This window comes from Suricata suricatta, chromosome 11 (assembly GCF_006229205.1).
Source record: "Suricata suricatta isolate VVHF042 chromosome 11, meerkat_22Aug2017_6uvM2_HiC, whole genome shotgun sequence".
NCBI lineage: Eukaryota > Metazoa > Chordata > Mammalia > Carnivora > Herpestidae > Suricata > Suricata suricatta.
Genome location: NC_043710.1, coordinates 93430998 through 93457038, shown reverse-complemented (window position 1 = coordinate 93457038; position 26041 = coordinate 93430998). Strand labels below are relative to the sequence as shown.

Below are 26041 nucleotides of genomic sequence, written 5' to 3'. Positions count from 1 at the left end.
GCGCCGGCCGAGCTGCGGGTCCGCGTGCGGCTGCCCGACGGCCAGGTCACGGAGGAGAGCCTGCAGGCGGACAGCGACGCCGACAGCATCAGCCTGGAGCTGCGCAAGCCCGACGGCACCCTCGTCTCCTTCACAGCCGACTTCAAGAAGGTGAGGCACCCTCCCTCGCCTGGGGGGACCTGGGAGCCAGGGCGCCCCGGGGTCCCCGGTGGCACCGAGGCCTGCAGGTGGAAGGCGGGCCAGGAGAGGAAGGAGACTTAGGGTCGTCCCCTCTTTGCAGGGTCCCCAGCGCCCATATCATTCTGCCTGAGGAATTCCTCTGCCAGCCCCCTCCAGCCTTTCACCCCTTTTCTCTGGGTGCCTAGGCGCCTTCTCCCTCCCTGACTCCCAGCCCTTTGCCTACTTCTCTTCCAGCTCTGCCAGAGCCCTCCAGGTACTGACTCTGCTTCAAGAGAGTTGGTTGACTCCCTTCTTGGCGTAATTCCCTGTGCTCTAGGGGAGAAAGTCCTGGACTGGCAATCAGAGGTCCTGGGTTCTTGTGTGTGATCTTGGGCAAGTCCCCTTCCTCCTCTGGGCCTCATTTTTAACCTCTGTGCAGGTCAGTGAGGTGGCTCCAGGCCTCTCAGCTCTGACATCTTGAAGTCCATGAACCAACTCTCCTGTTTCACTTTCCTAGGCTGGAGGCATGGGGGGGGTGGGGCAGTGAGGTGGGGGCAAAGGTAGGAGCTGATTGTCCCTTGTCCCTCTGGAGCCATGGAGAAGCTGCCTCTACTCCTTGGTCCTGAAGGCTGGGAAGCTTACAGAAGGAGGACCTGGGGAGAGGCCCTTTGTGAGGTCCCCACACTCTGGGAGAGCTGCCTGGCCGGACGGCTGGCCAACCTCCACGTTTTGGCCCAGATTTCAGGAAAGGGGCAGAAACCAGCCTCTGCTCAGTGTGTGTAAGAACCCGAAGGAACCTGGTGGAGAGACCAGAAGGTGGATGTGGCCCCCAAGGTTGTTGGGGTTGGAGGAAAGTGGAGGAGTGGGGGGCTATTGGCAAATGGGCCTGGAAGGGCAGTGAGTGACTAACAGTGACCCAGCAGCAGGAATTTTGGAAGGAAAGAGGGTGGGTGAGGAGTAGGTACGTGAAGGGAGTCTCCTGATCTACACACACACACACACACACACACACACACACACACCCATCCACCCCCCCCCACCCTCAGCCCCTCATCTGATAAAAAGAGGCCCTGTCTCTGGGAGAGTGGAGAGGTGAGGCCAGTTAGATAACTGGACAGCTGGAGAAGTTCAAGGCCATAGAGCCTCACCCAAGCCAACTCTCTCTCCTCCCTCTTACAGAGAGTGGGAGTTTGAGAGCAAAGGGGCAGAATTTGGGGACCCAGAAAAACTGCTGTAGATAATAGCATGGTGAGGGGATCCAGTGGACAGCAGAGATAGGGCTTGACTGCCGATCTGTCCCAAACTACCAAGTTGTCACTGACGTGGGCCATAGGTGGACTGTGGGGTGTGGGCGGTCATCACAGCTGGGAAGACTTGGTGGCCCTTTCTTACTCAGTAGGCCCACGCTAGGCTCTCACCTTCAGGTGGGACTGTGTATGGAGAGAAGGAAGCCAGCGGGGCCAGAGTCCCTCCTGCCTCCCCACACCTAAACTCCAGGGAAATTTTGTCAAGTATCTTCTTTTCCTGGGAAATCCCAATAGTAGCCAGACTCCTCAGAAGGCAATGGTCTCCTCCTCTGCCCCTCTAACCTTCCACTCAAGCCCTTTGTCCTTGAGAGCACACCTCTGGCCAGGCCAAGAGTCGCTTAACCTTCCTGCCCACTGCCCATTGTTCTGTGGTGGCTGGAACCCTGGGGTTCCTGGGAACCCCCGATTCCAGGAACCTCTCCAGCAGCCGAGGCTGTGGCTAGGACATCATCGAGAGAGACTCAGACCCAGGACGGGTGGGGCTGAGCTTTCATAGCCTCTGGCTGCAGCATAAACTCTTTTATTGCTCTACCCTGTGGTCCACAAGAGGGGAGAGCCCCAGGGGCAGTGGGGTGCAGGAATGGGGACAGGAGCTGAGAGTTTAGTGGAGGGCTAACTGCCCAGTTGGAGAAGCCATTTGGAGCTGATCGCAAGGGCCCCATTTTAATCCCCGCAGTGGTTCAGACCTCCGCCCAGGTTTCCCGAGTCTGCTTTGCAGGTTAGCCTCTGACCCAGAAGCTGGCATTTCACACCCGCCCTGGCATCTCCAATTTCACCAACGAGGACAGGAACTGGGGGTGGAAGGCACAGAAAGGGAACCCGCTCTCCAAGGTCCCTTCAGCTCCAGGTTTCTCATTTAGCCCGGGGCAGGGCAGCATAGCCTTTACCCCCACCCAAGTCCCCTGTCTACATTGGCCAAAGCAGCTTTCATATGTGGATCTTTCTGTGGCCCGCTCTGTCCTCAAAGCCCTGTGCCTCATAGCCTTTGGCAGATTTACACAAGGTTCTATCTAGACATAACAAGTTTTCCTGTGGGAAGAAGGCTTGAACATTGTTTCTTTTGTTTTGTGTACCAACCCTCCCAGTCCACTTAGGAATAGCAATGTTTGCCATTTTCTCACCTTTGGGAAACACTCCGGACCAAAATGAGACAGATGTGGTTTAACCCTGAGCAGGGCACTTGATCTCTGCAGGCCTTAGTTCCTTTTTCTGTAAAATGGGGGTGATAATGGCACTAATCCCGTGGCTATCTTGAGAAGCAAACGGTAATCCATGGCAAACACCCACTATGCACTGGCTGCTGTGGTAAGCACCCAAGAAATAGAAGCCACCAACTTTCATAATCATCGCCCACTTCGCAAAGCAGCCTGGGCCCTCCCTGCTGAGCCTGGGCTCAGAGAGGTTGAATGATGGACCCAAAGTCACACAGAAAGTCAGTACTGAGCCTGGAGATGCCTTGAGTCCCTCATTATAAATTTCTCAAAGCACTATATACTGGAGCTCTCCAGAGAATCAAAAGCAATAGGACATAGAGCAAGATGCACAGAAAGAGATTTATTACCAGAGATTGGCTCGCATGATCGTGGAGGCTGGGAAGTCCCACAGTCTGCCATTTGCAGAGCCTTTACCCCCTCCCAAGTCCTTTGTCTACATTGGCCAAAGTGGCTTCCATATACCAGGAGAGCTGGCAGTGTGGCTGCAGCCTGAGCCCCAAGGCCTGGGCACCAGGTGTGCCAGTGTCTCAGGGCAGAAGATGAGTGTCCCAGCCCAAGCAAAGAGAGCACGCTCGCCCTTCCTCTGCTTTTGGTTCTATCCACAGCCTCACCGGATCACACGATGTCCACTCACACTGGCAAGGGCCATCTTTTTTACTCTTTCTGCCAATTGAAATGTTCATCTCTTCTGGAAGCACCCTCACAGATACACTGGCAGTAATGTCTTACCAGCCCTCCGGGCACCCCTTCACCCAGTCATGTCGACACAAAATTAACTGTCCCACTGCACAGTTGCTGGCCAGCCCTTCTGAGCACAGAGCAGTCATTTTTGGCCCCCCAGAATACCCAGGGCTGCAGGGACTGCCCTGGTGCCAGCTCTCTGTCTGGCCCATCCGCTCTCTACCCCCAACCCCTCCCTCCAGCCCCTCCTGCCCTCTCTGTCTGCCTTCACCAAGAGGCGGGGTTCTAGTCCTGTCTGGCTCTCCCCACACTGCCACGCTGGACTTGAAGGCGGTGAAGCAGTAACAGTCGTCACAGTAATCCGTTCGCCATAGGACACAGAGCCTGGAGCTCAGGCAAGGATTGGTTCCAAACTCCACAGGTAGCTTGGAGCTGTCAAATGGCCACCCTCTGTCACTGCATACCCTGCTCCAAGGCTGCTGACCATCAGGCGCACTGAGCTCCAGCTTAAAAAAAAAAGTGCCATGACTCAATGGCTCCCAAACTTTGATGCCCATTAGAATTACCTGGGTAGCTTTAGAAAATCCCAATGCCTGGGCTGCAGCCCATAACAATTAGATCTGATATCTGAGAGTAGTTTTAAAGGGGCCCCATGACTCCCACAAGCAGGTTAGACTGTTAAATGAAGGTAGAGCCCCACTCACTTAGCACTTGGCAAGCTGTCATTCTACCCAGGATAACCCTAATGTGTTCCAAGCAACGTACAGGCGTTACGCCTAGTTCTGCATGCCCTCAGTACACCGACTGTCCTTCATAATCCACCCCCAGTAGGCAATTCTCTCCCTTACAATCCAGATCCTATGGATGTAATCATACTCATATGTGCACACACACTCTGCACGTCTATTACCAGGCCCGTCGCCACCCCCAGCCTCTAACCTGGCTTTTTGTCCATCAGCCAGCTTGGCCCCCTCCCCCAGGTTGGCGTCCTCATCCAAATTCTCTTTCCCCTTTGCTCCCTGGTCTGAGTGTCCAAAAGCAGAGGGAGGGGGATGAGTCATGTTCCAGGCACTGTGGTCTGGTGCTGACCGGATGGGTAGGGTGGGGCTGAAAGATATGAGAAAGTCATGTGCAACTGTTTTGGGATGGAGGGTGCACTGGGAAGAGGGGAGGGAGGGACCACAGGCTCAGATGTGTGGCAGGAGAGACCCTGAAGGGCGGTGGGCTGGAGCCAAGATAAGGGGAGCCATATGGCAGTGTGGGTCAGTTCAAGGTCACTCTGCAGGATCCAAGAAGAGTGGAAACTTGAGCCCTTGGTACCCTGGCTGGAGCACCGATGGGTGAGTGGGAGTCAGGAAGGAGCAGCCCAGAGAGCACTAGAGTCCCCGCCTCAGGGGGTTCCTGGTTGGGGTGAGAGAGCAGCGGGGGAGGCTGCAAGCTGTCAGATGTAGTCTGGAAGATGTGGAATATGCAAATGACCGTGCACTGCCGGAGGCTGTTTATTACAACAGGATGTCCTGTCACACGGACATCAGAGCGGAGAAGCTTTGAGAGACCAGTCTTCCCCTACCCTATGTTGGGTCTCTGAAGTGTAGCAGTTTGGAACACGGGGTGTGATGGGCGGGTTGTCTTCCTGGGGGAACAGAGGACCGCAGAACTGCTTTCAGGAGGGCCCAGACTTTTCTGGGAGTCCAGAGCATTTCCTCATAGGAGTTTATGAGAAGTCACCAGATGGAACGACCTGGCTTGTGTCGTGGGGCCCTCGGGGCTCACAGCAGTCCCGCTGCCGTGTCCAAGTGAATTCCTCCCTGGGTCTGGATCTGCAGCCACCAGGGAAGGTTCAGTCATGCTCCCTGGAGCTTGGCAAGCATCTCCCACCCCTGAATGCCAACGTCCAGGTGGAGTCCTGGCAAAAGATCCTGGGTCAGGTAGCGGGAACTGCCACCTAGGACCAGGGAGGAGTGGCCTGCTAGAAATCAGATGGCGAGAGGCAGAGAAGGGCTCTCACAGGAAGACAGGGTGCAGCCTCGTGATGAGAACTGCAGGCCCCTGGATCTCACATACCGAGTAGTCCCTCTGATCACACACTGTTGGCTGCTTTCACGCACAGCCTCATTTGATCCTCACTACTACATCATGAGGCAGGGGTTACCCCCATTTTGCAGATGTGGAACCCAAGGCTTAGAGCTACGAAGTGACTCTGACAAGATCAAGTAGTGGATGATCAGGATTAGGACCCAGGGACCTTCCCACTGTATCTCAATTGATGTGTGCTGTAACATATGTAGGCTCCTTCCAGAAGACTGAAGATACTGAATAGGGGAGGGGAAAGGGACGAAGAAGCTGACAAGACCTTAATGCAGAGGAACAGATCTACAGAGAAACCCTCCTCTCTACAGACTTGAGTTGGACCCCCTCCCCCCAAGCTCATAACCCCTGGTGGATTTGATATTGGCTCCTGGCAGCTCTGTGCCCAAGACTCTTCCTCTAGAGAGACGTGTGTGCACAACTTGACCTCCTGGAGCCCCAGGCTCAGACACAGCGCAGGCATGGCCCAGACAATAGTAGGACACTCACGGTCCTTTGAGAAGTGCATCAGAGGCTGTGGCAAAGCAGAGCTCGAGAGAAGGGAGGTAGTGGTGCCAGCCTGGGCCCACACAGGTTCCCCCACACCCGAGCTCTCCTTCTTTGCTGCTGAGCACCTTGTTCTGGCACTTTCTTTCTGCTCCAGGGGCCACAGCATCATTAGGAGCTTCTGTCCCTTACGTTGGCAAGTGTTTAAGCGTCTGCCACTGTGGATTCCGATGAAGGGCAGGGAGCAAGAGAGGCATTTGGGTCTGGGAATCTGGCTGAGAGAGGAGCCTGGAGCCCCATCGAAGGAGCCTGAGTCAGCGGGACAGCAGGCACAGTTGATCCGCATAAAACCTCACATTGTTCCCCAGGGCAGTTGGAACAGTAGTGACCTTTGGGATTTGGCTGACAGAGAACTGGGGACTCAGGGGGCTGGGAGGAGGGCAGGGGGCACTGCTCCGGACTGGTGGTTGTGCTAATGGCCCTTAACAAGAAGCTTTTGTCCCTGGCTGGCCTGGCCCTGAGGGCATGCAGGCATCCCTGTAATGGGGTAAAGGGGGCAGCCTGTGTCCCTGGGCACCAGCCTGGGAATGTGCTCCGCCTGGCTCTGGGTTGACCCCATCCACCCCTGTTCCTGCCTGGTTAGACTGGGCAGAGCAGCTAGGGTGGTCCTGCGTCTGCCCCAGGGCAGCCAGCCCGGGTGAGGAAGGTGCTGGTTCCCAACCGCCTCTCCTCGCCGCCTCGTCCAACAGACCCGGTCCCTTCTCTGGCCATAAAGCAGCGCCAGCCAGGAGCAGGGGGATAAATGCTGAGACTGGCTCAGCCCAGGCCTCAGAATCATGCGCTCTGGTGGGATGGGAAGGGGGCAACATGGCAGAGGGCGCTCCCAGGAGCCTGCGCCTCCTGTCCAAGAGCGAGGAGGTGTGGGGGGGAGTGGGTGCTTCGAAAGAACCCGGCACAGAGGGTGGGGGGCTGGGAGGGCACTGAGGGAAGGGACAGCTCCCCACCCTGGCTCCCTTAGTTCTCGGCTCCCCATGGAGGGGGGTGGGCTGGCAGGAGGGCTGAGACAGCAGAGCCCCTCCACCACCTCTCTCCGGTGGGCTCCCTGGACAAGGGGGCAGAGTGACAGCAGGGTGAGGATGTTGTTAGACCGTGGGTGAGGGAGTGCGTGAGGCTGTGTGAGAGATTCGGGGAGACATGACGCTGACTCAGAGAAAGGGGTGAGGTGGCTCATGTGAGCACCCAGCATGTGAGGGCAGAGGGCTGGGGGGGCATGCAGAGCTGAGCCCTGGGGGGGGGGGGAGACAGGAGCAACTGCGTGTGAAAGAGATTGTTCTGGAAGCAGCAAGTACGCGCGAAAGATGACAGATGTGTGGCCCGTGACTGGAGGGAAGCAGGTGGGTGTCCCTGTGTATCAGTCAGGATTTGACTTGGCTGCAACAGAAAACCCCAGCAGCGGCTGAAGCAAAAGAGAAGTTTGTGTCGCTCTCCTCCCAGTCTTATCTGAGGCTGGGAGCTGGGGATCCTGGGTAGCGTGAACGCTCCACTGTCACCCCAGCCCACCTCCCATGGGCTCTGTCTGCATCGCTGCTTCCCGCCCTCGACATTAAGCTTCACCTGGGGCCTCTCCCTAGGAAGGCTGCACCTGCGCCTGTTACAGGATATACGGGATGTCTGCTGTTCAAGTGCAGAGGGCTGTGCCCCGCCGCAGTCCCAGCCGCCCCCCCTCCTCCGGGCTTCCCAGAGCCCCCTCCACTGTCTCGGAGGTGTTCACCCGGAGCCCCAGCTCAGCCTTCTCTCTGTAAGCTGCCGGGGGCTCAGCAGCACAGCGTCGCAGGAGTGAGCATGGAGAAGGGGGAGATCTGGACAAGGGCGGACAGCAGGGCTTGGGGGAGCATGAAGGTCACTGGGCTGTGAGTCAGGAGCTCTGGGCTTCTGGTCCTGCCTCTGCAGCTGCATGACTTGTGAAGGTCACGTCCCCAGCTGGACCCTCACTGGATCATGAACTAAATGATCTTTGAAACCTCCTAAAAGCCAAAGGAGCAGCTGGAGGACCACCAGTCTTCTTGGAAGTGAGGGAATGGAGAGAGGTATGTGTGTGTGCACGCGTGCGTGTGTGCTCACATGCGTTCGTTCACTCGGCTCATAAGTGTCGACCCAGTTCTGTGCTAGACCCTGAGGTTCCTGCATAAATGAGGCCTGGTCTCCGCCCTTGAGCCAGGGGCAGACCATGCAGGGCCTGGATGACTGGTTGCCCAGGCAGAAGATGCCACATGAGGATGGGGTCCTTTGTCTTGGCATGTAGATCAGGTGCACACGGGCCCAGCACAACCCAAGGTTCAGGTCCACTCAAAACCCATGGCTTCCAGGGACCTGCTAGATGAAGCTGGAACGCCTTGGCTGTGCTCTCAGACCCACTGCCCCTCCCCCTCTCCTCTCCTCTTCCTTCTCGAAGGATGAAGTCTCTTCCTTCAACCTCTCTCTGCCCCCCCTCGCCCTACCTTCTCCCTGGTGGTTGTCTCAGAATGCTTCCAGGCTCCCGTGTGTGCGCGCCATCCTTCGTGTATTCATCACCAGGCACTTAGTGAGCACCTACTGTGTTCTAGGGGGCGAGGATACACTGCAAATAAGATGCTGCCCCAGGTTTGTGGAGCCGAGTCTGGAAGGTACAGCAAGAAGGGGTTGCAAACACAGTGGGATTCATGCTACAGAGGTCAGGAGTTGGGGCCGGCCGAGTCCCCTGGAAGGTCGGTGAGGGTAGCATTGGGGGGACAGGCCAGAGGAGGGGATGCGTTCAAACCGAGTCCTGAGAGACGGCAGGCAGGTGGGGACGGGGCATCCCCAGCAGAGGAATCAGCTCCTGGGAAGTCACATGGCCTCACTGCTTCTTCTGGGAACTACCAGCTCTTCAGTTCAATGCTCAGGGAGTACAAGAGGCGCTGTTGGCGGACGGGGTGCCGGACGTGGGGAGTGCACTGTATGGTGAGGACAAGAGGAGCTTTGAGGGGAATCAGGCAGATCAATAACAACACGGAGGGAGAGAGTGGGTGGGGGTGTTAGAGAGCCTCACAGTCCCATCTTCTGTGAACGCTTCTCTCTCTTTGCTAGAAAGCCCCCCAACATCTCTTGACTGTTAAGGACCACTGAAATGTCTTCCCTCCCTGCCTCACCTCCCCATCCCATCCTTAAGGGATAAACAAATGCCCCTTCATCCATCCTTTGCCCCATAGCACTTACCATAAACCTCAACCCAAGGTCTTTTTTGGTGCTCTGACTTTGGTTGCAGGAGGTCAGTCTCTTCATGAGTCCTGCCTTGATCTTGATCACTTCCCTGTCCAGCCTGGTGCCTGTGAAGGCGTTGCCCCAGGCCGTGCTAACCAGTGCTCTCCCACGGATTTGCGGATTACCTGAAAGCCCCAGAGGACTCCCCTGACTTCTCTGGGCCTCAGGTGCATCTTTCGGAGAAAACCCTTTGCTCCTGCATCTGCAGGTCTGGGATAGATCACAGTTGGAGCAAGGCCAGAGATTGCAACAATAATAAAGAGTTCAGCCCACTATGTTCTGAGACCTTTCACTCATTTTTCCCTCACAATAATCCCTGGAGGTAGAGGTATTGTTAGTTTAACTCATTTAACAGATGTGGAAACTAAGGTACAAGTAGGTTAATTCCCCCGAGGCTACGTGGCCCATTTCAGCAAAGCCAGGATTTGAACGTAGGTAGTATTGGCTGCAGAGCCTTTGTTCATAACTCTTGTGCCCTCCCACAACCTATCTACTCCCAATGCTTGCTTAAAACCACAGGCAAGGGTGGGGGTGGGGGCGGCCTGGATGGCTCAGTCATTAAGCATCAGACTCAGGCTCAGGTCATGATCTCAGGTTCAGGAGTTTGAGCCCCACATGGGGCTCTGGGCTGTCAGCACGGAGCCTGCTTCAGATCCTCTGTCCCTCTCTCTCTCTCTGCCCCTTCCCCGCTCATGCTCTCTAAATAAACAAACAAACTGAAAAAAAAAAAACATAGGCAAACAAAAATAAAACCCATCAGCAAAGGACTTCAGCAGACAATACTCCATGGCACACTCACCACACCCGCTGCAGGGCCCAGGTCTCCGCCCCAGTACTGAACGCTCCGGCGTCTTCCTGCTGGCCCGCTCCTGTGGGGCAGGAGGTTCCTGGGAGCTCATGCAAGGAGCCCTATAGAAACTTCCCATCTTGGGAGCCCTAGCCTGAGTCCTGGGCCTGAGGAACCCACCTCCGGCACCCTGTCTTCAGCTGCAGCTGTGCCATCTGCCTTGGGCATTAAGCCACAACGGAGCAAATTGTCCCGGGGCCAGGCTTCCACTTGGCCTGGGTCTAGCATCTGGCCAGATGTTTGCTAAAGCAGGGGGACTTCTTCCCCTGCCCTTTCCCCTGTGCTGGAGGGAAAGGGGCCCCCGGAACCTTAGCAGGGAGCTGAGGTGGAGAAGGTAGGAGGGACACTTGGTCAGGATGATGGAGCCAAATAAACCCAGAAGCTAGAGCTGCCCACTCCCTCCCTGGCATCAGTAGGTGGCATATGGGTTTTCTGGAGAAGTAGGACTAAGAAGACGAGAATTCAGGGTCCTCAAAGGTTCTGGGCAGGACAAGCAGGCGGGTTAGAAGGGTGGTCCTGCCTCACGTTGCCCTCATATCTGTGTCAGATGATGTCACCCTCATATCCGTGTCAGATGTTGGGTTTTGGTAGTCATGCTGACCCGTGAGTGGGAGCTGCCCTATTCCCAGGGCAGGTCTACACAGGGCCTCCAGCATGGCTGGATGAGTAAACTGAGTTCTAATCCTGGCTCTGCCCCTTGCCAGCTGTGAGGCCGAGAGTGGACCACACTACCATTCTGGGCCTGAGCTTTGGTTTTTCTAACCTGGCATCAAGGACACCAGGGAGGCAGTTGTGCATTGCAGTTGAGAGAGCACTGGCTTTGGAGTCAGACCGCCTGGGGCTAAAACTCTGGCCACATTTCCTGCTAGTCCCATGACCTTGAGCAAGGAACCCATTCCAAACTCAGTAATAATCATCCTTCCTACCTCTGGTTGTAAAGATTTTAAATAGGACAATACACCCTTTTCGACTCATAATAACAGTGAGTTGTCCCTTCTGGTTATAAACTTCAATAAATCTTTTCCCTACCCAGGTAAATCTCTCTCAATGAGAAATCATTCCCTCTCTTCACCCCCAGTCAGATTCCTCATTTAGTGGCATTTGCTGTTGTCACCAACATTGTCATTTAATACAGAGGCCGGGAAAAAACCTCAAAGCAGGTGTGTGTTTGTTTCTCTGTTTTACCCTCTTGTCTGGTCTAAGAGTTCAAATGCTTTCTCTCAATGGTGAGCAGGTGATGTCCCCAAGCAAAGAAGCCACTAGGTTGCGGTCAGACTGCAGGCAAATGGCTGTGGTATTGGAGAAGATGCTGAGAATATTCCAGATAAGGTTCTTTCAAAGAGCCATTGCTGAAAATAATGTTGGATCCCACCTCGGGGTCCTGCCAGGGACGCCCGGCTGCCTGGAGCCCTAAGGGGGGGAAGTCCGGTGTCAGGTCTCACCTGGCAGAAAGTGAGCTCCCAGTGGAAAATACACCAGCGTACCAGCCTCCAGTCTCCCCTCAGCCAGGCTGAGCCAGTGGAGGATCGGATGGCCCAGCCTGGCAGGACAAGGAGATTCCAGCTGCAGGGCCCAAGAACGGATTTCCTGTCGAGGAAGCTGGGTTAACCCGAGCTCTGATTCACCTTCCTTGAAATCTGGCATCGTAAAGAGCCTCATGGAACCTTTCACCAGCTGGGCCTCAGTCTCCCCTTCTGCAATGCTGGTGGAAAACCTCCCCACACATGCCCACGCCTCCTCGTGCTGGAGATCATTTGCAGGAAGAGGAAGTAAGAGACACACCCTTGCAGTCAAGGGACCTCACAAGTGCACGGAGATGGCAGCCCGCAGGGGTTCCGGCCACTTATAATACTTGTTGATCTCTGCGAGGATCAGCACTAACTCAGTTTTCACTCAGGCCTACCAGGGAAATGCCCTATTGTCCCCATCCTGCCAGTGAGGCTTACAGAAGCTAGAAGATACGCCTGGGCACTGGCTAATACAGGGCAGAGGTGGGGTACAGCCTCCCCTCGTGGCCTGTACAGGAGCCCAAGGGAGACCCTGAGCCTCTGTCTCTGAGCACTTATACTCTACTGGAAATACCGTGTGCCCCGAGTCATTGCGGGCTCTCTCAGTGGACCAGGCCAGGGCATGGCCATCAAAACCTGAATAACTACACAGGCCTGTCCATACTCACTGCCAATGCAGGGTCACTGGGGCTCTAGAGGAGAATGGTCCCTGCAGCCAGGGTACCTCCTTGGTGGGGGGGGGGGGGCGGTCTTGACAGATCCAGACCACTTCTGAGCGGGACCTGCTCATTTCTCCCTGAGAGCAGTTGGCCCAGGCAGCGTTGAGTGAGAGCAGGGGGGCACCTTGGGTGTAGCTGGGTCAGATCTAGCAGCCAGTTTGGGAGGGGGACCGCTCTCCCTCCTCCCTCTGCTCCCCTCCAGCCTCCCCCATTCGTGCAGAGTAACAGGAAGGAGCCATTGGCCTGCTGATAACGCCATTAGTAACCCCGTGGGGAAAGGGGAAGTGGCCAAGGGAAGGGAGAGGTGAACCATCCCAGCTCCCCCAGGCCAGAAGTCATCAACGTTGGAAAAAGTTCAACCCCTTCCCTATTATGGACTGGTAAGGTAGTTCTAGGGGCTGTGACCCACCCCGATCAGGGTGCCACAGGTGCCACCAAGGGGCAGCATCAGCCTTGAAGGAACCAGGCACCCAAAGCGGGGTGCTCGTTCTTTCAAGGTGAAGTTCTGTACTTTTAAACAGTTCTGTTTTGTGGTTTTTCTGGTGGTTTGCTCTGTGAATTTTCCAGGAGGCTTTGGAACATCTGGGGTGTGTTCTTTCAAGTCACGGGTTTAAATGAGAAAGATAAAAATTCCTAGGCCAGCAGGAGGGAAGTGTCCATGGCAGGGCAGTATCCAGGCACATGTCCTGTCCAAGGCCAGGGCTGTGCGCTGGGTGGGCTGCTGGGGGAAGGGGGAAGGCCCCACCCACTCCAGCTGGTCCCCATGCTCCTGCCCTTCCCCACCAGGACGTGAAGATCTTCCGAGCCCTGATCCTGGGGGAGCTGGAGAAGGGACAGAGTCAGTTCCAGGCGCTCTGCTTTGTCACCCGGCTGCACCACAATGAGATCATCCCCAGTGAGGCCATGGCCAAGCTTCGACAGGTGAGTGCTCACCTCGAGCCTGCCCCCAGCTCCCGCCCCAGAGCTGTAGGCCCAGCCCCAGGCCTGGACCGCTCCCAATCTCGCTCTCTCACCCACCCCCTGACCCACCCTCACCCTCACCCCTAGCACCTCACTCTCCCCTGTAGTCCTGAACTCCTTGATATTGCCCAAGGCCAGACCTAAACCCATCACCCCAGATTGCTAATCTGCACTGACCCCCAACTGCCACGTCCCTCCAGCACCCTGATTTCAGCTCTCTTCCCTTTATGGGTGGAGCTTCCAGGCTTGGACCCTGAGGTCAGATCTACCTTCAGACCCAGCGCTACCCCTCCATATCCCTGTGACATTGCACACTTTGCCCTCAATGTCTCTACTTTTCCTATTGAGAAAAGAGTTATACTGAGAACTAAATGAGAGCATGTGTGTAAAGTGTTGAGCGCAGTGTTCAGAATCCTTCAGTCTGTCAACCTGCTCCCTGTCCCTTCCTGGACCGTGGGCCTCTCCCCCAGACTCACCTGAGTTCCCTAAATGAGACCCTCCCCTCCCCTCAACTCCCCTCCCTGGTCCCAGACTCTTCTCTGCCTGTTGGAAGGTGTGGCTGCAGAGGCTGGGCTGTGCCCTGGGGGTTGGTTTCTCTAAAAGCCAAAGCCAGGGGAGAGGCTGCTGCCCCTTGGCTGCCAGCACGCCCCAGGGTGCTAAAGGCAGCCAGCACCGGGGTGTCTGACCCTCAGCGATTAGGCAAAGCAGGGCAGGGAGGTTCGGAGGCCAGCTGGGAGTGACTCTTCCTCTTCACACAGAAGAACCCCCGGGCGGTGCGGCAGGCCGAGGAGGTGCGGGGCCTGGAGCACCTGCACATGGACATGGCCGTCAACTTCAGCCAGGGGGGCCTGCTGAGCCCCCATCTTCGCAATGTGTGTGCCGAGGCCGCAGATGCCATCTACACCCGCCAGGAGGACGTCCGGTTCTGGCTGGAGCAAGGTCAGCGTGGGATTACATCCCCCAGGCTAGAGTGCAGCACTGAGATACCGGGAGTTCGGACAAGGAGCCCCTAAACCGGGCTGGGACTGGTCAGGGCAGGCTTCCTGGAGGAAGTGGTACCTGGGTGGCTCTTCAGGGAGATGAGTCAGCCAGATGGAAGCAACTCTTTCCAGGTAGGGGGACACAGACCTATGGCTTCCCAGGTCGTGTGGAGGGAGATCTCTGGGCAGCGCTCACCTCATGCCCTCCGTTAGTGAGAACACAGGAGCTCCATCAGGGGAGGGGGTGTAGGTGTTGGGGTTGGCACCCATGGCTCCCGCCCACCCCCACCGCTCCCGTCTCTCCTTTCTTTCTTGCCTTCCCTGGTGCCAGCATCTCTCCCCAGTCTCTGGTGTGGTCCCTGCTTTTCAGCCTGTGTGGCTTTACCGCTGCCCCATTTCCTGATTCCGTTCGCAGGACTGTCCTCAGGTCCTCTGTGTAGAGGGGACAGGGAGATGCCACAGTTAAAACTCCAGGCCCCTGGTCCTCAGCCGGCCGCGCAGTGCCTGTCCTTCCCAGGGCACCGCTGGATTTAGAAGTGGCCAACAGGGGGCGCTTGGTGGCTCAGTTGGTTGAGCTCTGGATGTCAGCTCAGGTCATGATTTCACTGTTTTGAGTTCAAGCCCCATGTCAGGCTCTGTGGTGTCAGCGCAGAGGAGTCTGTCTTTCCTTCTTGGCCCCTCTCCCACTCACATCTGCTTTCTTGTGCTCTCTCTCAAAGTAAATAAACATTAAAAGAAATGAGCCCCAAACTGAGGCTCAAGCTCAATACTGTCCCTCCGAGAGTCTGGTCCATCCCGTGGCCACTGAGCCGAGCCAGGGGCCAGGTCACTGCTGTCTTCCCCTAGCACCCTGTGTGTACCCTGGCCACCCTGACTGCTAGCGTGTGTTTGTGCTGGTCCTTCCCTACCTAGCCCTCCTCAGATACCACCTCCCTTAAGAACCTCTTCTTGATTTTCTATTCATTCTCCCCACATCTCTATTCCGTCACATCCTAGTTTCGTGGTACTTTTTAAAATTTATTTTAACATGTATTTGTTTTTAAGAGAGACAGGCAGGCAGAGAATGAGCAGGAGAGGGGCAGAGAGAAAGGGAGACACACAGAATCCGAATCTGAGCTGTCAGCACAGAGCCTGACGCAGGGCTAGAACCCATGAACCGTGAGATCATGACCTGAGTCGAAGTCAGACACTTAACCGACTGAGCCACCCAGGCGCCCCTATAGTGGTATTTTTTAAGGGTGGCAGTGTGACCGAGGGGAGGCCTTGAAGTCAGACAGACCCGGACTCCATCCCCACACCACCCTTACTGTGTGACCTCCGTGTGATCATTAAACCTCTCTGGGCTGGGTTTCTCATCCATAAAAACAAGAATGAAAATACTTGGCTCATCAGGCTGGTGGGATGCCCCAAGAGGCCATGCGGGGTGGACCCCTCCCTCCCTCTCTCTCCCCCACCTCCTTCTCTCTCCCCAGCTGCTGACCCTTGCCTCTCTCCCACAGGTGTGGACAGCTCCGTGTTTGAGGCTCTGCCCGAGGCCGCGGAACAGGTGCACCTGTCCCGCTGCGGGCAGGTGGGGGACGGCGGGAAGCCGTGTGTCTGCCGCTACGGCCTGAGCCTGGCCTGGTACCCCTGCGTGCTCAAGTACTGCCACAGCCGGGACCGGCCAGCCCCCTACAAGTGCGGCATCCGCAGCTGCCAGAAGAGCTACATCTTCGACTTCTATGTGCCCCAGCGGCAGCTGTGTCTGTGGGACGAGGACCCCTAGCTGGTCTGGGGCGAAGGGGGCGGGCTCTGAGTTCGCTGCTCTGGGTCCACCACCCTCCCCCAGCCCCCACTGAGGCCTTATTCCCTTCTCCTCCCTTGATCGCGGAGCCTCTGGCCCCATCTCTCAAGACTGTGAAAAGGGGTGTGGCATGGCAGGGGTTAACTCATGAAGGCAGCCCCCACTCCCACCCTGTGCCCCCATTGGGGACCGAGAGACAAGGGTTCTTCTGACGTGGGGAACCTCAATCTCCCCTCCCCGAATCTCCCCTGAAGTGTTCTCTTTCCAGCAAACAAAATGTGATGGTCCATGATTCTATTTAACTCTTTGAAGGCTTAGACCCTAAAAGGTGTCTTTGCCAGTTACACCGAGCACCCCCTCCACACCCGCCCCCCCATCTGGAAGGAGCTGGCCCCTCTGTACCATCAAATGCCCAATGAGGAGGGGGCCATGCCCCAGAGAGGGGGCTGTTGGGGACCGTTGTCATAGCCCCTCCCCCAGATCACAGTGCCTTCTGCTCATTGCTGGCTTCCCAACACGGGGGCAGGTGAGGCCCTCCCAGCCCAGACACAAGCTGCACGTGCCTTTCCCCCCAGACCCAGACATTGCTGGGAGAACAGGCACCAGCGTCCCTCCTGGAAACAGAAATATTTTTGTAAGATTCTGGGGCAGGGAGGGAGCATGAAGTATGAGGAAAACTTGAATTCCAGATTTTTAATGCAAAGTATTTATCATTTGTACCAGAAATAAAAGTTTATAAATTTTTATTTGACAGTGCTAGTCTCAGAGTTCTGAGAGAACTCTTGGCCGATGCTGCCACCTGGTGGCAGGTGGGGTGTTCACCCTGCCGGGGACGGGTCTCCACCGGCCTAAAACCCGGATTGTGCTGCAGGGAGAGGATGGACCAGGGACATACTGGGGAAGGGTAAGACAAAACTTCTGCACTTAAGAAGAAGTGACACCGATAAGCAAGTCAGATAGGAATAGCGTAAATAGATTAAGGCAAGACATAAGGCAAAAATTCTGGAACCAAACTTCCAGGGTTCAAATCCTGGCCTGGGTTCTTTCCTGTGCAATCTTGAGCCAAGTCACATTACCTCTCTGTGCCTCAGTGCTCTCTGCTATAAAATGGGCTTAACTATGAGACTTACACGGCTTACATCTGAAGTGCCCAGCACACATGTTCATTTCATTTGCTATGATTGGTATCGTTACTGTTAGGGAAAAGAGCAGGCATTTCCTCACCTATAAACCTGAGCAGCTGAACCAGGCATCTTGAAGGGCTCTTCGCTTCAAAAGTACCTTCCAGTTTGAAGAGACTGTAATAGGAAGTGCTGGAGAACTTTCAGGAAGGAGGGATGGCGCAGGCTGAAGTTATCGAGGGGGGTCTCCTGGACTGGATGCAACACGGCTTGAAGCTGCAGGATGGCAGGCATTTGGAAAGGTGGGGGGACTGAGCACAAGGCAGGGACAGGAGGGCTCCAGGGGACCCGAATCCTTAGGAAGGAGGAGAGTAAGGTCCTTCCTCATCCGCCTTAGAAAGGGAAACAGGCTTTCAGGATGACCCGCCCCGCAAAGACTCCTCAGGAAGGCTGCTGCCGCCCCTTGAAGATATAGAGGCCCCAGGGTTGTGGTGAGAGCCAGGCTTGCTTGGCCAGGGTCAAGTTAGGGATGGATGGGGAGGCCTCCTTTTCTGGTAAGTATGCCTCTTTCTGAACCCGTTTTCAAGGACCAGCTTTAGCTGTGCTAGGGCGGGGGGAGGGAGGTTTTCCTCCCCAGGCCCCTTCCTCCTTCCCCTGCTGCCCAACCCCAGCCCTCAGTCCTGAACCCCAATCCCTGCTCCGGGTTGGGGAGGGGATTACCTGGAGAAGGCACCTCCCCTTCCCTCCCTGTCTGTGTGCCTTTTTTATTGGCGGTGGGGGCCCCAGGTCATATGTCTTTTCACTTGCAAGTAGCCAAAAATAATGCTGGTGGGTTTTTTTTTTTGAAGAGTGCTTTTCTTTTTCTTTAAAAACTTTTTAATGTTTATTTTTTTGAGAGACAGAGAGAGTGCAAGCAGGGGAGGGGCAGAGAGAGAGGGAGACACAGAATCCGAAGCAGGCTCCGGGCTCCAAGCTGTCAGCACAGAGCCTGACACGGGGCTGGAACACACAATCTGTGAGATCATGACCTGAGCTGAAGTCATACGCCTAGCTGACCGAGCCACCCAGGCGCCCCTAAAGAGTGCTTTCCTGCTCTTCTTTGGGAGTGACTCACACCTCCAAGCCTGCCTGTCCCAAGCAGTGAGAGGTCTTCTGCGTGGGGCCCCTTCTTTGGTCTCTGGGCCTGAGGATGAGAAGATTCCCTGAGCCTTTGGGCTGACCCTGTACTCGGGCCAAGTCGTCGTTCCCAAGGATCCTCCCAACCTCCCAACCCAGCTGTCAGTTGCCTCCAACGCCAGCCACTGCAGCTCCTCTGGTGAGGGTCTCGGGTTTCTGTGGGCATCAGAATCACCCAGGAGCTCAGCTCATTACCAGGGTCAGCTGTTTGTACATGCCCACAAGGAAAGTCAAGTTTTATCTGGGTATTTCTCAAACACTTGTTGCGGGGGGGGGGGGGGCAGGTAATGCACCTACCATGAGCGCTCATTTCTCCAGTGCCTTCAGGTAGAGTAGCTCATTGGCTCCTTGTAGCGATTCTGTGACATTTTGTGGACGCAGCTCAAAAATAAAACTATGTGACTTGCCCAGGGTCAGACACCTAATTGGGCTCCAACCCTCAGCCTCCTTGCTCCATGTGTATCTACTAACCCAGATGGGTTTATCGGATTGGCCAGCTGGAACCGGGGGCAGCGGGGAGGGGAGAGGCACCAGGTACGCAGCACCCGCTGGGGCCAGTCCAGCAGCAGTCACTGCATACGTGGGGGGTGTGCCCAGGGACCCCCGGGACTAGAGCTGGCGGGGACAGGCTCCCGATGGGTCCCTTCTGCCAAAGTAAGCAAGGCCCTGGGTGGGGGGGCCAGGAGCCTAGGCCTCACTGGAGCCTCTACAAGCCAGACCCAACCTGGACTGGGCCTCTCTGGACTTCCTGTGGGTTTTCTTCAGGTTCCTCTCCCTGCAATCTTAGCCAAAGAAAATCTTGTCTTCACCAAAACGTAAATACGGTGGGTGGAGCCATCGGGAAGTCTGGCAAAAAGTGGGACAAGGACCCCTTGCAAGAAGCAAAGCTTGAGGGCAACAGCGCCTAGACCTGGTAGGAATGTGGGTAGTGGCCTCGTCCCAGCTCTGTGCTATCTGGGGGGAGGTCACCCCCACTGCAAGCCCCTGGTTCCTCATCTGCTAAGAGGCGGCCCTCTCTCAGGGCTTCCTGACCCAGCAGTCAGTGTGTAACTGCTGGCTGACATTCTATCTCGGGTCGTTAGGCGTTTGGTGACAATCGAATTGTCCGTGATTTGCTCGTACAAGCCGTGCTGTAGAGAAATGGTAAAAATGGAGCACCACATAGCCCAGTATTGCGTAGAGACTGCCAGAAAGCTCTCCTGATGGAGTTGTCCCAAGTCCCACCCTCACCAGCAAGTGTACGAAAGTCCCCACGTTCCTGCTGCATCAGGCAGGGTTCTCCAGAGAAAGAACCAATAGGATACAGAGAGAGGGACAGAGACAGGGAGAGATTTCTAGTAAGGAATTAGCTCATGTGATTGTGCGGTCTGGCAAAATCCAAAATGCTGGCTGCAGGCAGCTTAGGCAAAAGCTGACTTTGCAGTCTTGAGTCCGAACTCTGCAGGGCAAGTCAACTGTCCAAACATTCAGACAGGATTTCTGTCACAGTCTCGGAGCAGAATTTCTTCTTTGGGAACCTCACTTTTTGCTCTTAAGACCTTCAACTGATTGAATGAGACCCACCCACATTATCAAGGGTAATCTCTCTAAAGCCGAGTGATTGTAGATGTGAATCACATCTACAAAAATACCATGATGGCAGCATCTAGGCACCATAATACCTAGCCAGCCTAACACAGCAAATTAACCACCACACCTGCTATCACTTGATATCATCGTATGGTGTTTGCCATTTTGACCTTGAGAAACATTAAAGCATTCTAGGGTGTACACTCAGGATATCAATAATGACTGTCTCCAGGTAATGGCTGGTTGCTCCTGTTTCCCACCCTTGTCCCATCTCTTCTCTACCCACCTCTGCCCTGCTCTGTGCCCGAGGACACCAACCCGTGGATCTGCCTCACCTGGGTTCCTTCCCTCCTGGGTCAGCCAGTGATGAGCACCAGAGGTCAGAGGGCAGGATGAGAGAGAATTCCAGGCACCTGTCCCTGCCTCTTGCCACTCCCAGACCATGCCTCTGCGCTGGCTTCCTTCCTCCAAGCACCAGACCTCCTTGGACCCCTAGACTGCTATTTCCTCTTCCTGCCGCGGCCCTCGCGCTTCTCAGCGTCACTGGCCCTCTGGTTTCCTTAATCCTGCTCACACCTCTCTACATAAGCCAGATCTTCCTTAAAGGCACTCTGTGTTGAGTCGATTCTGTTTTCCTGCCCCTAATGGGACCCTACAGGAGTGGTTAGTGGAAAGGAAGAAAGCAAACGTGAGCTGGGAAACACAGGCTCACACGGCTGGGACTCCGTGCATACCTTCTCCTTGGAGAAGATCCCAACCTCTCAAGGGGCCTTCGGGTCCAGCAAGGGAAAGAAGGCGGGTCACAAACCACCTCAGGACCAGCTTTTGGGTGTGGCAACCACATCCCCTGTGGTGATCGGCTCCCTGCCTTGGCCCAGGCTCCAGTTGTGTGCCCTGCTGAGGCAGCGTCCTGGGTCTCCGAGAGCAAGAGGCAGGATGAAGTGACAATGCGTCAATGGGACCCCCCTCTCCTACACCCAGGGAAGCAGAAACAGACGCCACATGCCTACCGGGCCCACAGGCCTCTCCGGATCCCCTCCTGCCCTGATGGTGGGGGAGGTGCCCCCCTCCCAACTGCCCCCAGGGCTCTGGATCCCAGCCCTTCCCCCTCACTCTCTTCTGCTTCTCTTTCCTGCCTTCTTTCCATCAGCCCTGAGAATACTTTTTTAAAATTTGTTTAAATGTTTATTTTTGAAAGTGAGCACAAGTTAGCAGGGGAGGGGCGAGGGGGGGAGACAGAGGATCCAAAGTGGGCTCTGTGCTGACAGCAGTGAGCCTGATATGGGACTCAAATCCAATGAGCCTCAAGAGCATGACCCGAGCAGATGTCCAATGCTCAACCTACTTACTGAGCCACCCAGGTCCCCCTCATTCGTGTTTTCCTGCCTGCTGTGCTCTGTGATCTGGGCAGCCTGCTTGAGGGACCCCAAGGGCCCATGCATTCCCCAGCTGTTGTTTTCCTCTCCCTGTACTACTTCCACCTGTTCCTACTTCCTTCCTTTTCGCTGGGGGTCCCAGCTCAGATCTCTGTTCCTCCAAGAAGCTTTTCCTGGTGCCCAGCTCCCAGAGTTGATAGGTCATGCCCCTCAGCAGGCCCCTGTAGAGCCTTGTGCCCTGGTATGAGGGACTTGCCTATTCCTAGCTCCACACGCATCACCAGACTGAGCTTCCTGAGATGGGGACCGTGTCTGGTCCCCATTACATTTCCAGCTCCTAGCTTAACACACAACTCCAGCGCCTACTCTATACACGCTCTGAATGGATGAATGGATGAATGGTAGAATGGCCAGTGACCTTCTATGTGTCAGGGCCTAGGATGACATGTAGCTCAGAAGCTCCAGGGGGCGGTATGGGAGGTAGGACATTTTAACCAGAAGAGCTGTCCAGCTACAGGATGACCACTAGGGACCTTGTCACTACAGTGGATTGGGCTAAGGCCCGCAGACTCCAACTGGGGTTCTGCAGTAAAGTCCGGCCTTTGGTGAGGTGCCTACCAAAGACCCAACGGCACTCTGAAATAAAAATTCAGTATCTCCACTTTGCCTGGAATGGGGGCAATTCACCTGTAGTTCCCCCAGCCGCTGGACGGGCACTCACCTCATGACTGCGGGAGATCCCTCCAGTCTTGCTGGTAAGGATGCTCCGGTTAAAGGCACACACCCCCCTCCCGTCACCACGAGAGGGCGCACTAGCCTTAGACTTGCCCTGGACGTGCAGGTGGACCGGGAGGCTTACCTGCTCTTAGGTAGGCGTGGAGAGTCAGGTAGGGACTGAGGCTGGGTTCTGCTGAAGGTGTGATCAGAGTGGCCAGACCCAAGCCCAGTGTGGTCCCCACAATCAAAAAGAAGGCAGAGTTGTTTTAAAATCAAATCCATATTATAGTTGTCTACTTTTTTGGAAACATCAAGTCCCAAGTGGGCACTGAGCTTGTGTGTATGCCCTCTAGAGGAGAGCCAAGGCTGGCCTCCGGATGCAGTGGGTGTCCAGGGCTGGGGAGTCTACATTAGGAATATCAGGGGCAGGGAATGACTCTGTGTCCTGACTCCTGTGTCCTCTCTGGTCCACTCACCAGAAACAGTGGCTTTATCCTGGTTCTCTCTCACTTTGTCATCTTACCCACTCCACCCCCATTCCTGGAAATGGGGCCATCAGATTGCCTCTGAGGTGTGATTTTAAAAGAGGCCTGCAAGTTCTTCCTGGCCTCCACTTCCCTTCCCTCTGCTCCTTTGGGAAGCCTGAACTTGGATCCATTCCCTGTGGTTGCCCCAGGGCAGGGAGCTGACCCCCACCCTGCACCCCCACGCTCTGGGCCCTACAGCCCATCTGGCAGACAGAAGGAGCTAGAAGGGACTTGTTGTTTGGTGGCCTTCCAGGACGCCTCGCTCTCCACCCTTCTCCCAGCCCTGACAACTCAATCCAGCTGACATGACAGGAAATGGGAGTGAGCGGCAGGGCCCCAGCCAGAAGTCCAGGTCTCTCTGCTGAGGTAGAGAACGCTGGAGACCCCGGTCCACCTCCCCGCAGAGCCACCTTCTCTACACGGGTGAGAGCACATCCGGTGGTGTGTCTGAAAGGGGAGGCTGGACTCCCCTTTCTGTCCTTGAAACACAAGAAGCTGAGGGCATGCACAAGTAGAAATGGGGCCTAGGGAGCTAGTGACTTCCTAGAGGTGCAGCCGAGGGGATCAGATGTCACCTCCGGGAGACCAGGAGAATCTGGGGTGGGGTCAGAGTGGATCATAGTTTGGGGACTACGGTATCCTGGAGTAAGGTTTTGACCACATTCTGAAAAAGTCCTCCAACTAATTGAGAAAGAGTGGGGGTAGGGGAAGCAGGAAGTGCTCATTTGTATTTAATTTGCATCTCATTTGCATATGACTCTTCTGATGTCCAAAGGCAATGAAATTTCCTGTCCTTGCTTCTTTTTCCCTTTCTTTCCTCTGTTCCTTTCTAACCTCCAGGCAGCCTCCTCTCTCTCTTCTCTTCCCCACAGCCTTTCCTCTCTAGGCCAAACAGTGACATTGAGTATTAGGCCCAGGCAGTTGGCACCTGCCCCACCATCTCCCAGCTGCCCAGAGCTCAAAAAGCTGGTTTCACAGAGATTCTGAGTTCTGGGAAAGAGGGAGGGATAAGGGTTTTGGTTTTGTTTGTTTGTTTTTGTTTTTGCATTCCCATTCATCTCATCTCATTGAAATGATAAGCAAGTCTGGGAGGGAAGGAGTAGAGATTGTCCAACTCCACCCCTCGGCCCCACTCTCATGTCCTAACCCCACCAACTTTCTAAGACCCAGGAAGAGTGTAGGAAGGAGGAGCCAGGAGAATGGAAGAGTCTCAGCGCGGCTGTGATTGCCCACTTGCCATGTGACCTTGAGCAAGTCCTTCCCCCTGTGGACCTGGCTTCCTCATAAGCACGAGAATCTAGATTCCGTCCACCTCAAGTTACCTGATCTAAGAGGTGGGAAGTCTCTGGCGCAGACATCGGAGGGCAGGATCAAAGCGCCAGGACTGCAGTCAGACAGACCTGTTCTAGAACCTAACTCTGCCATCTACTAGCTGCATTAGCCTCCCTGAGCCTCATCTAGAAAAGAAGCCTAAAAACCGTATCTCCCTTTGAAGTTGTACTCAATAAATAAGGAGGGGCATTCCCAGCATGTCGCACCTTTCCTGGCAGATAGGAAGCGCTCTCGATCAATATTTATTGAATGAATGAATGAAGGTGAGGCAATGTCTGTCACCCTCGCCCCACCCCACCCACCCACTCCCCCTCCCTTCATCCCATCCTGTCTGCATTCCTATGCTGTGCTTCCAACTGTGAACCTCAGAGGTCCCACCTCTGCCCCAATGGGCCCCATACCCAAGAGCTACACACACACACACACACACACACACACACACACACACTGCCGTGTCTCATCCCCAGGGCCCCAGGATCCTGGCCTGCTGGGGCTAGAAGGCCCTCAGAAATCATTAGGCGCATGCCCCTCTGGCTTCTGGAACACCAAAGTTTAGAGAAGAAAGGTAACTCTGCACAGGAAAAAAACAGGGCCCAGATGCGGTGGTCAGAGAATCAGACCCTCCGTGCACACAGCCACACAAATGCTATGCAAATTGAGAAATGGAAATCTCAGGCACACGAGGGTATATAAACCATGTGCAGGCATTTTTCTAGCATGGTGACAGGTGAAATACAGTTGTAGATAAGAAATGGACCTCAGGGAAAGAGCCATACCTAAGGTAGAGGGGTGGAGGAAGGGAAAGGAGGGAGACAGGAAGAAGGGACAGGTTAGAGGTGTCCTGAGATGGGGGTGGGTGTCTCTGGGTCCAGGAGGCCTTCAAGAAGCCTCTACTGATCTCTTACCCCAGCCAGAGAAACAGGAAGACGGTCCTCTTCCCTCTTACCAGACGATGGGACTGGGGGAGGGTGGTTTGTGGGAACCTGAACAGGCACTAATTGGGACTTCCTATTTTTCCGGAGCCTCTGCGGCACCCACTGAGCTCTCCCTGAAGCCTGTGTGTGCGGGCACTGCGGGAGCAGCCAGTCAGTTGGCAAACGGGAGGTAGGATAGGAAAAGTCCCACAGAACCTGTCGCAGGGGCCATGAAGAACATCGAAGTGTTACACTAATTTAGTAAAAGAGCAGATCAACTCAACATCAGAAAAGGAGGTGGCATTTAAACTGCAGAGGGAGTAATGTACAGAGCTTCAGAACAGGAGCCCGTATACGACTCGGCTGTGCAACACTGGGCAAGTTCTACTCTCTAAGCCTCGTTCTACCCACCTGTTAAATGGAAATAATAACAGCCCCATTTATGAGTTGTTATGAGGACTAGGCAAGATTGGAGGCCTTTAAAGTGTTGGTTAGCACAGTGCCTGGCACCTAGTCAGAGCTCAATAAATGCTGCGTGTTGTAATAGGGATCATTGGGGTGGGTGGTGGATAACATACTATATGGAAAGAACACCTTAAACAAGTCAGAGAGACAGAAAAGCTCAGTATGTGTGCTGTGAGCAGGAAATAGTCCTTGAGACTAAAGGTAGGTAGGGACACCTGTCTGGAAAAGGGGGCAAGGTCCTGTACTCACGGCTTTCTAGGCTTACAGGCATGTGATTCCCTGGCCCTGGCACCATCTCCTGGGACCTAAAGAATGGGGGATAAAAGTGGGGGGAACGTAGATGATAAGCCCATGATGGGTGCTTACGAAGAGCACTGGAATGGGAGTCCAGAGACTCGACTGAGCCAGGCACCATCACTAGGGATGTGTATGCTTTTGACAAGTCACTTCCTAGCTCTGCAGATGAGGCTGGTGGCTGTCCCCATGCCCCCTGACACAAATAATTTTCTCATCATCGTCATCAAGAACCTCACAACCACGGGGACCTGGAAGGGAAGGCAAGGGGCAACGTCAGCAACGGAAAATGGAATAATAAGCTGGGTCCCACCTAGCTCCAGGACATTGTGAGACTGTATGGGGGCTAGGTGAGCTCGGCCACCTGTTAAACTGCTTTAGAGCTAGATGACAGTTATGATAGGCACCTGCCCGGTGTTACAGATGGGTAAAATGAGAGCAGGAAGGTGAAGAGCCTTGTCTCTTGTCACACTGCTGGTGTGCGGTTGAGAGGAGTCCAAAGCCAGATTCTTTCTAAACATCCCCACGGCTTTTCTAAA

The 26041-nt window shown here is 55.2% G+C and overlaps 1 protein-coding gene across 1 annotated transcript; it reads left to right on the top strand.

Moving 5' to 3' along the window:
* On the top strand, positions 1 to 16764 carry OAF (out at first homolog; the record flags this gene model as incomplete). Its single annotated transcript, XM_029915678.1, has 4 exons — positions 1 to 150; positions 13075 to 13209; positions 14007 to 14187; positions 15728 to 16764. Coding segments are annotated over 4 exons (732 nt in total), but the record flags the coding sequence as incomplete, so codon positions are not given.
* Positions 16765 to 26041: the final 9277 nt, after the last annotated feature.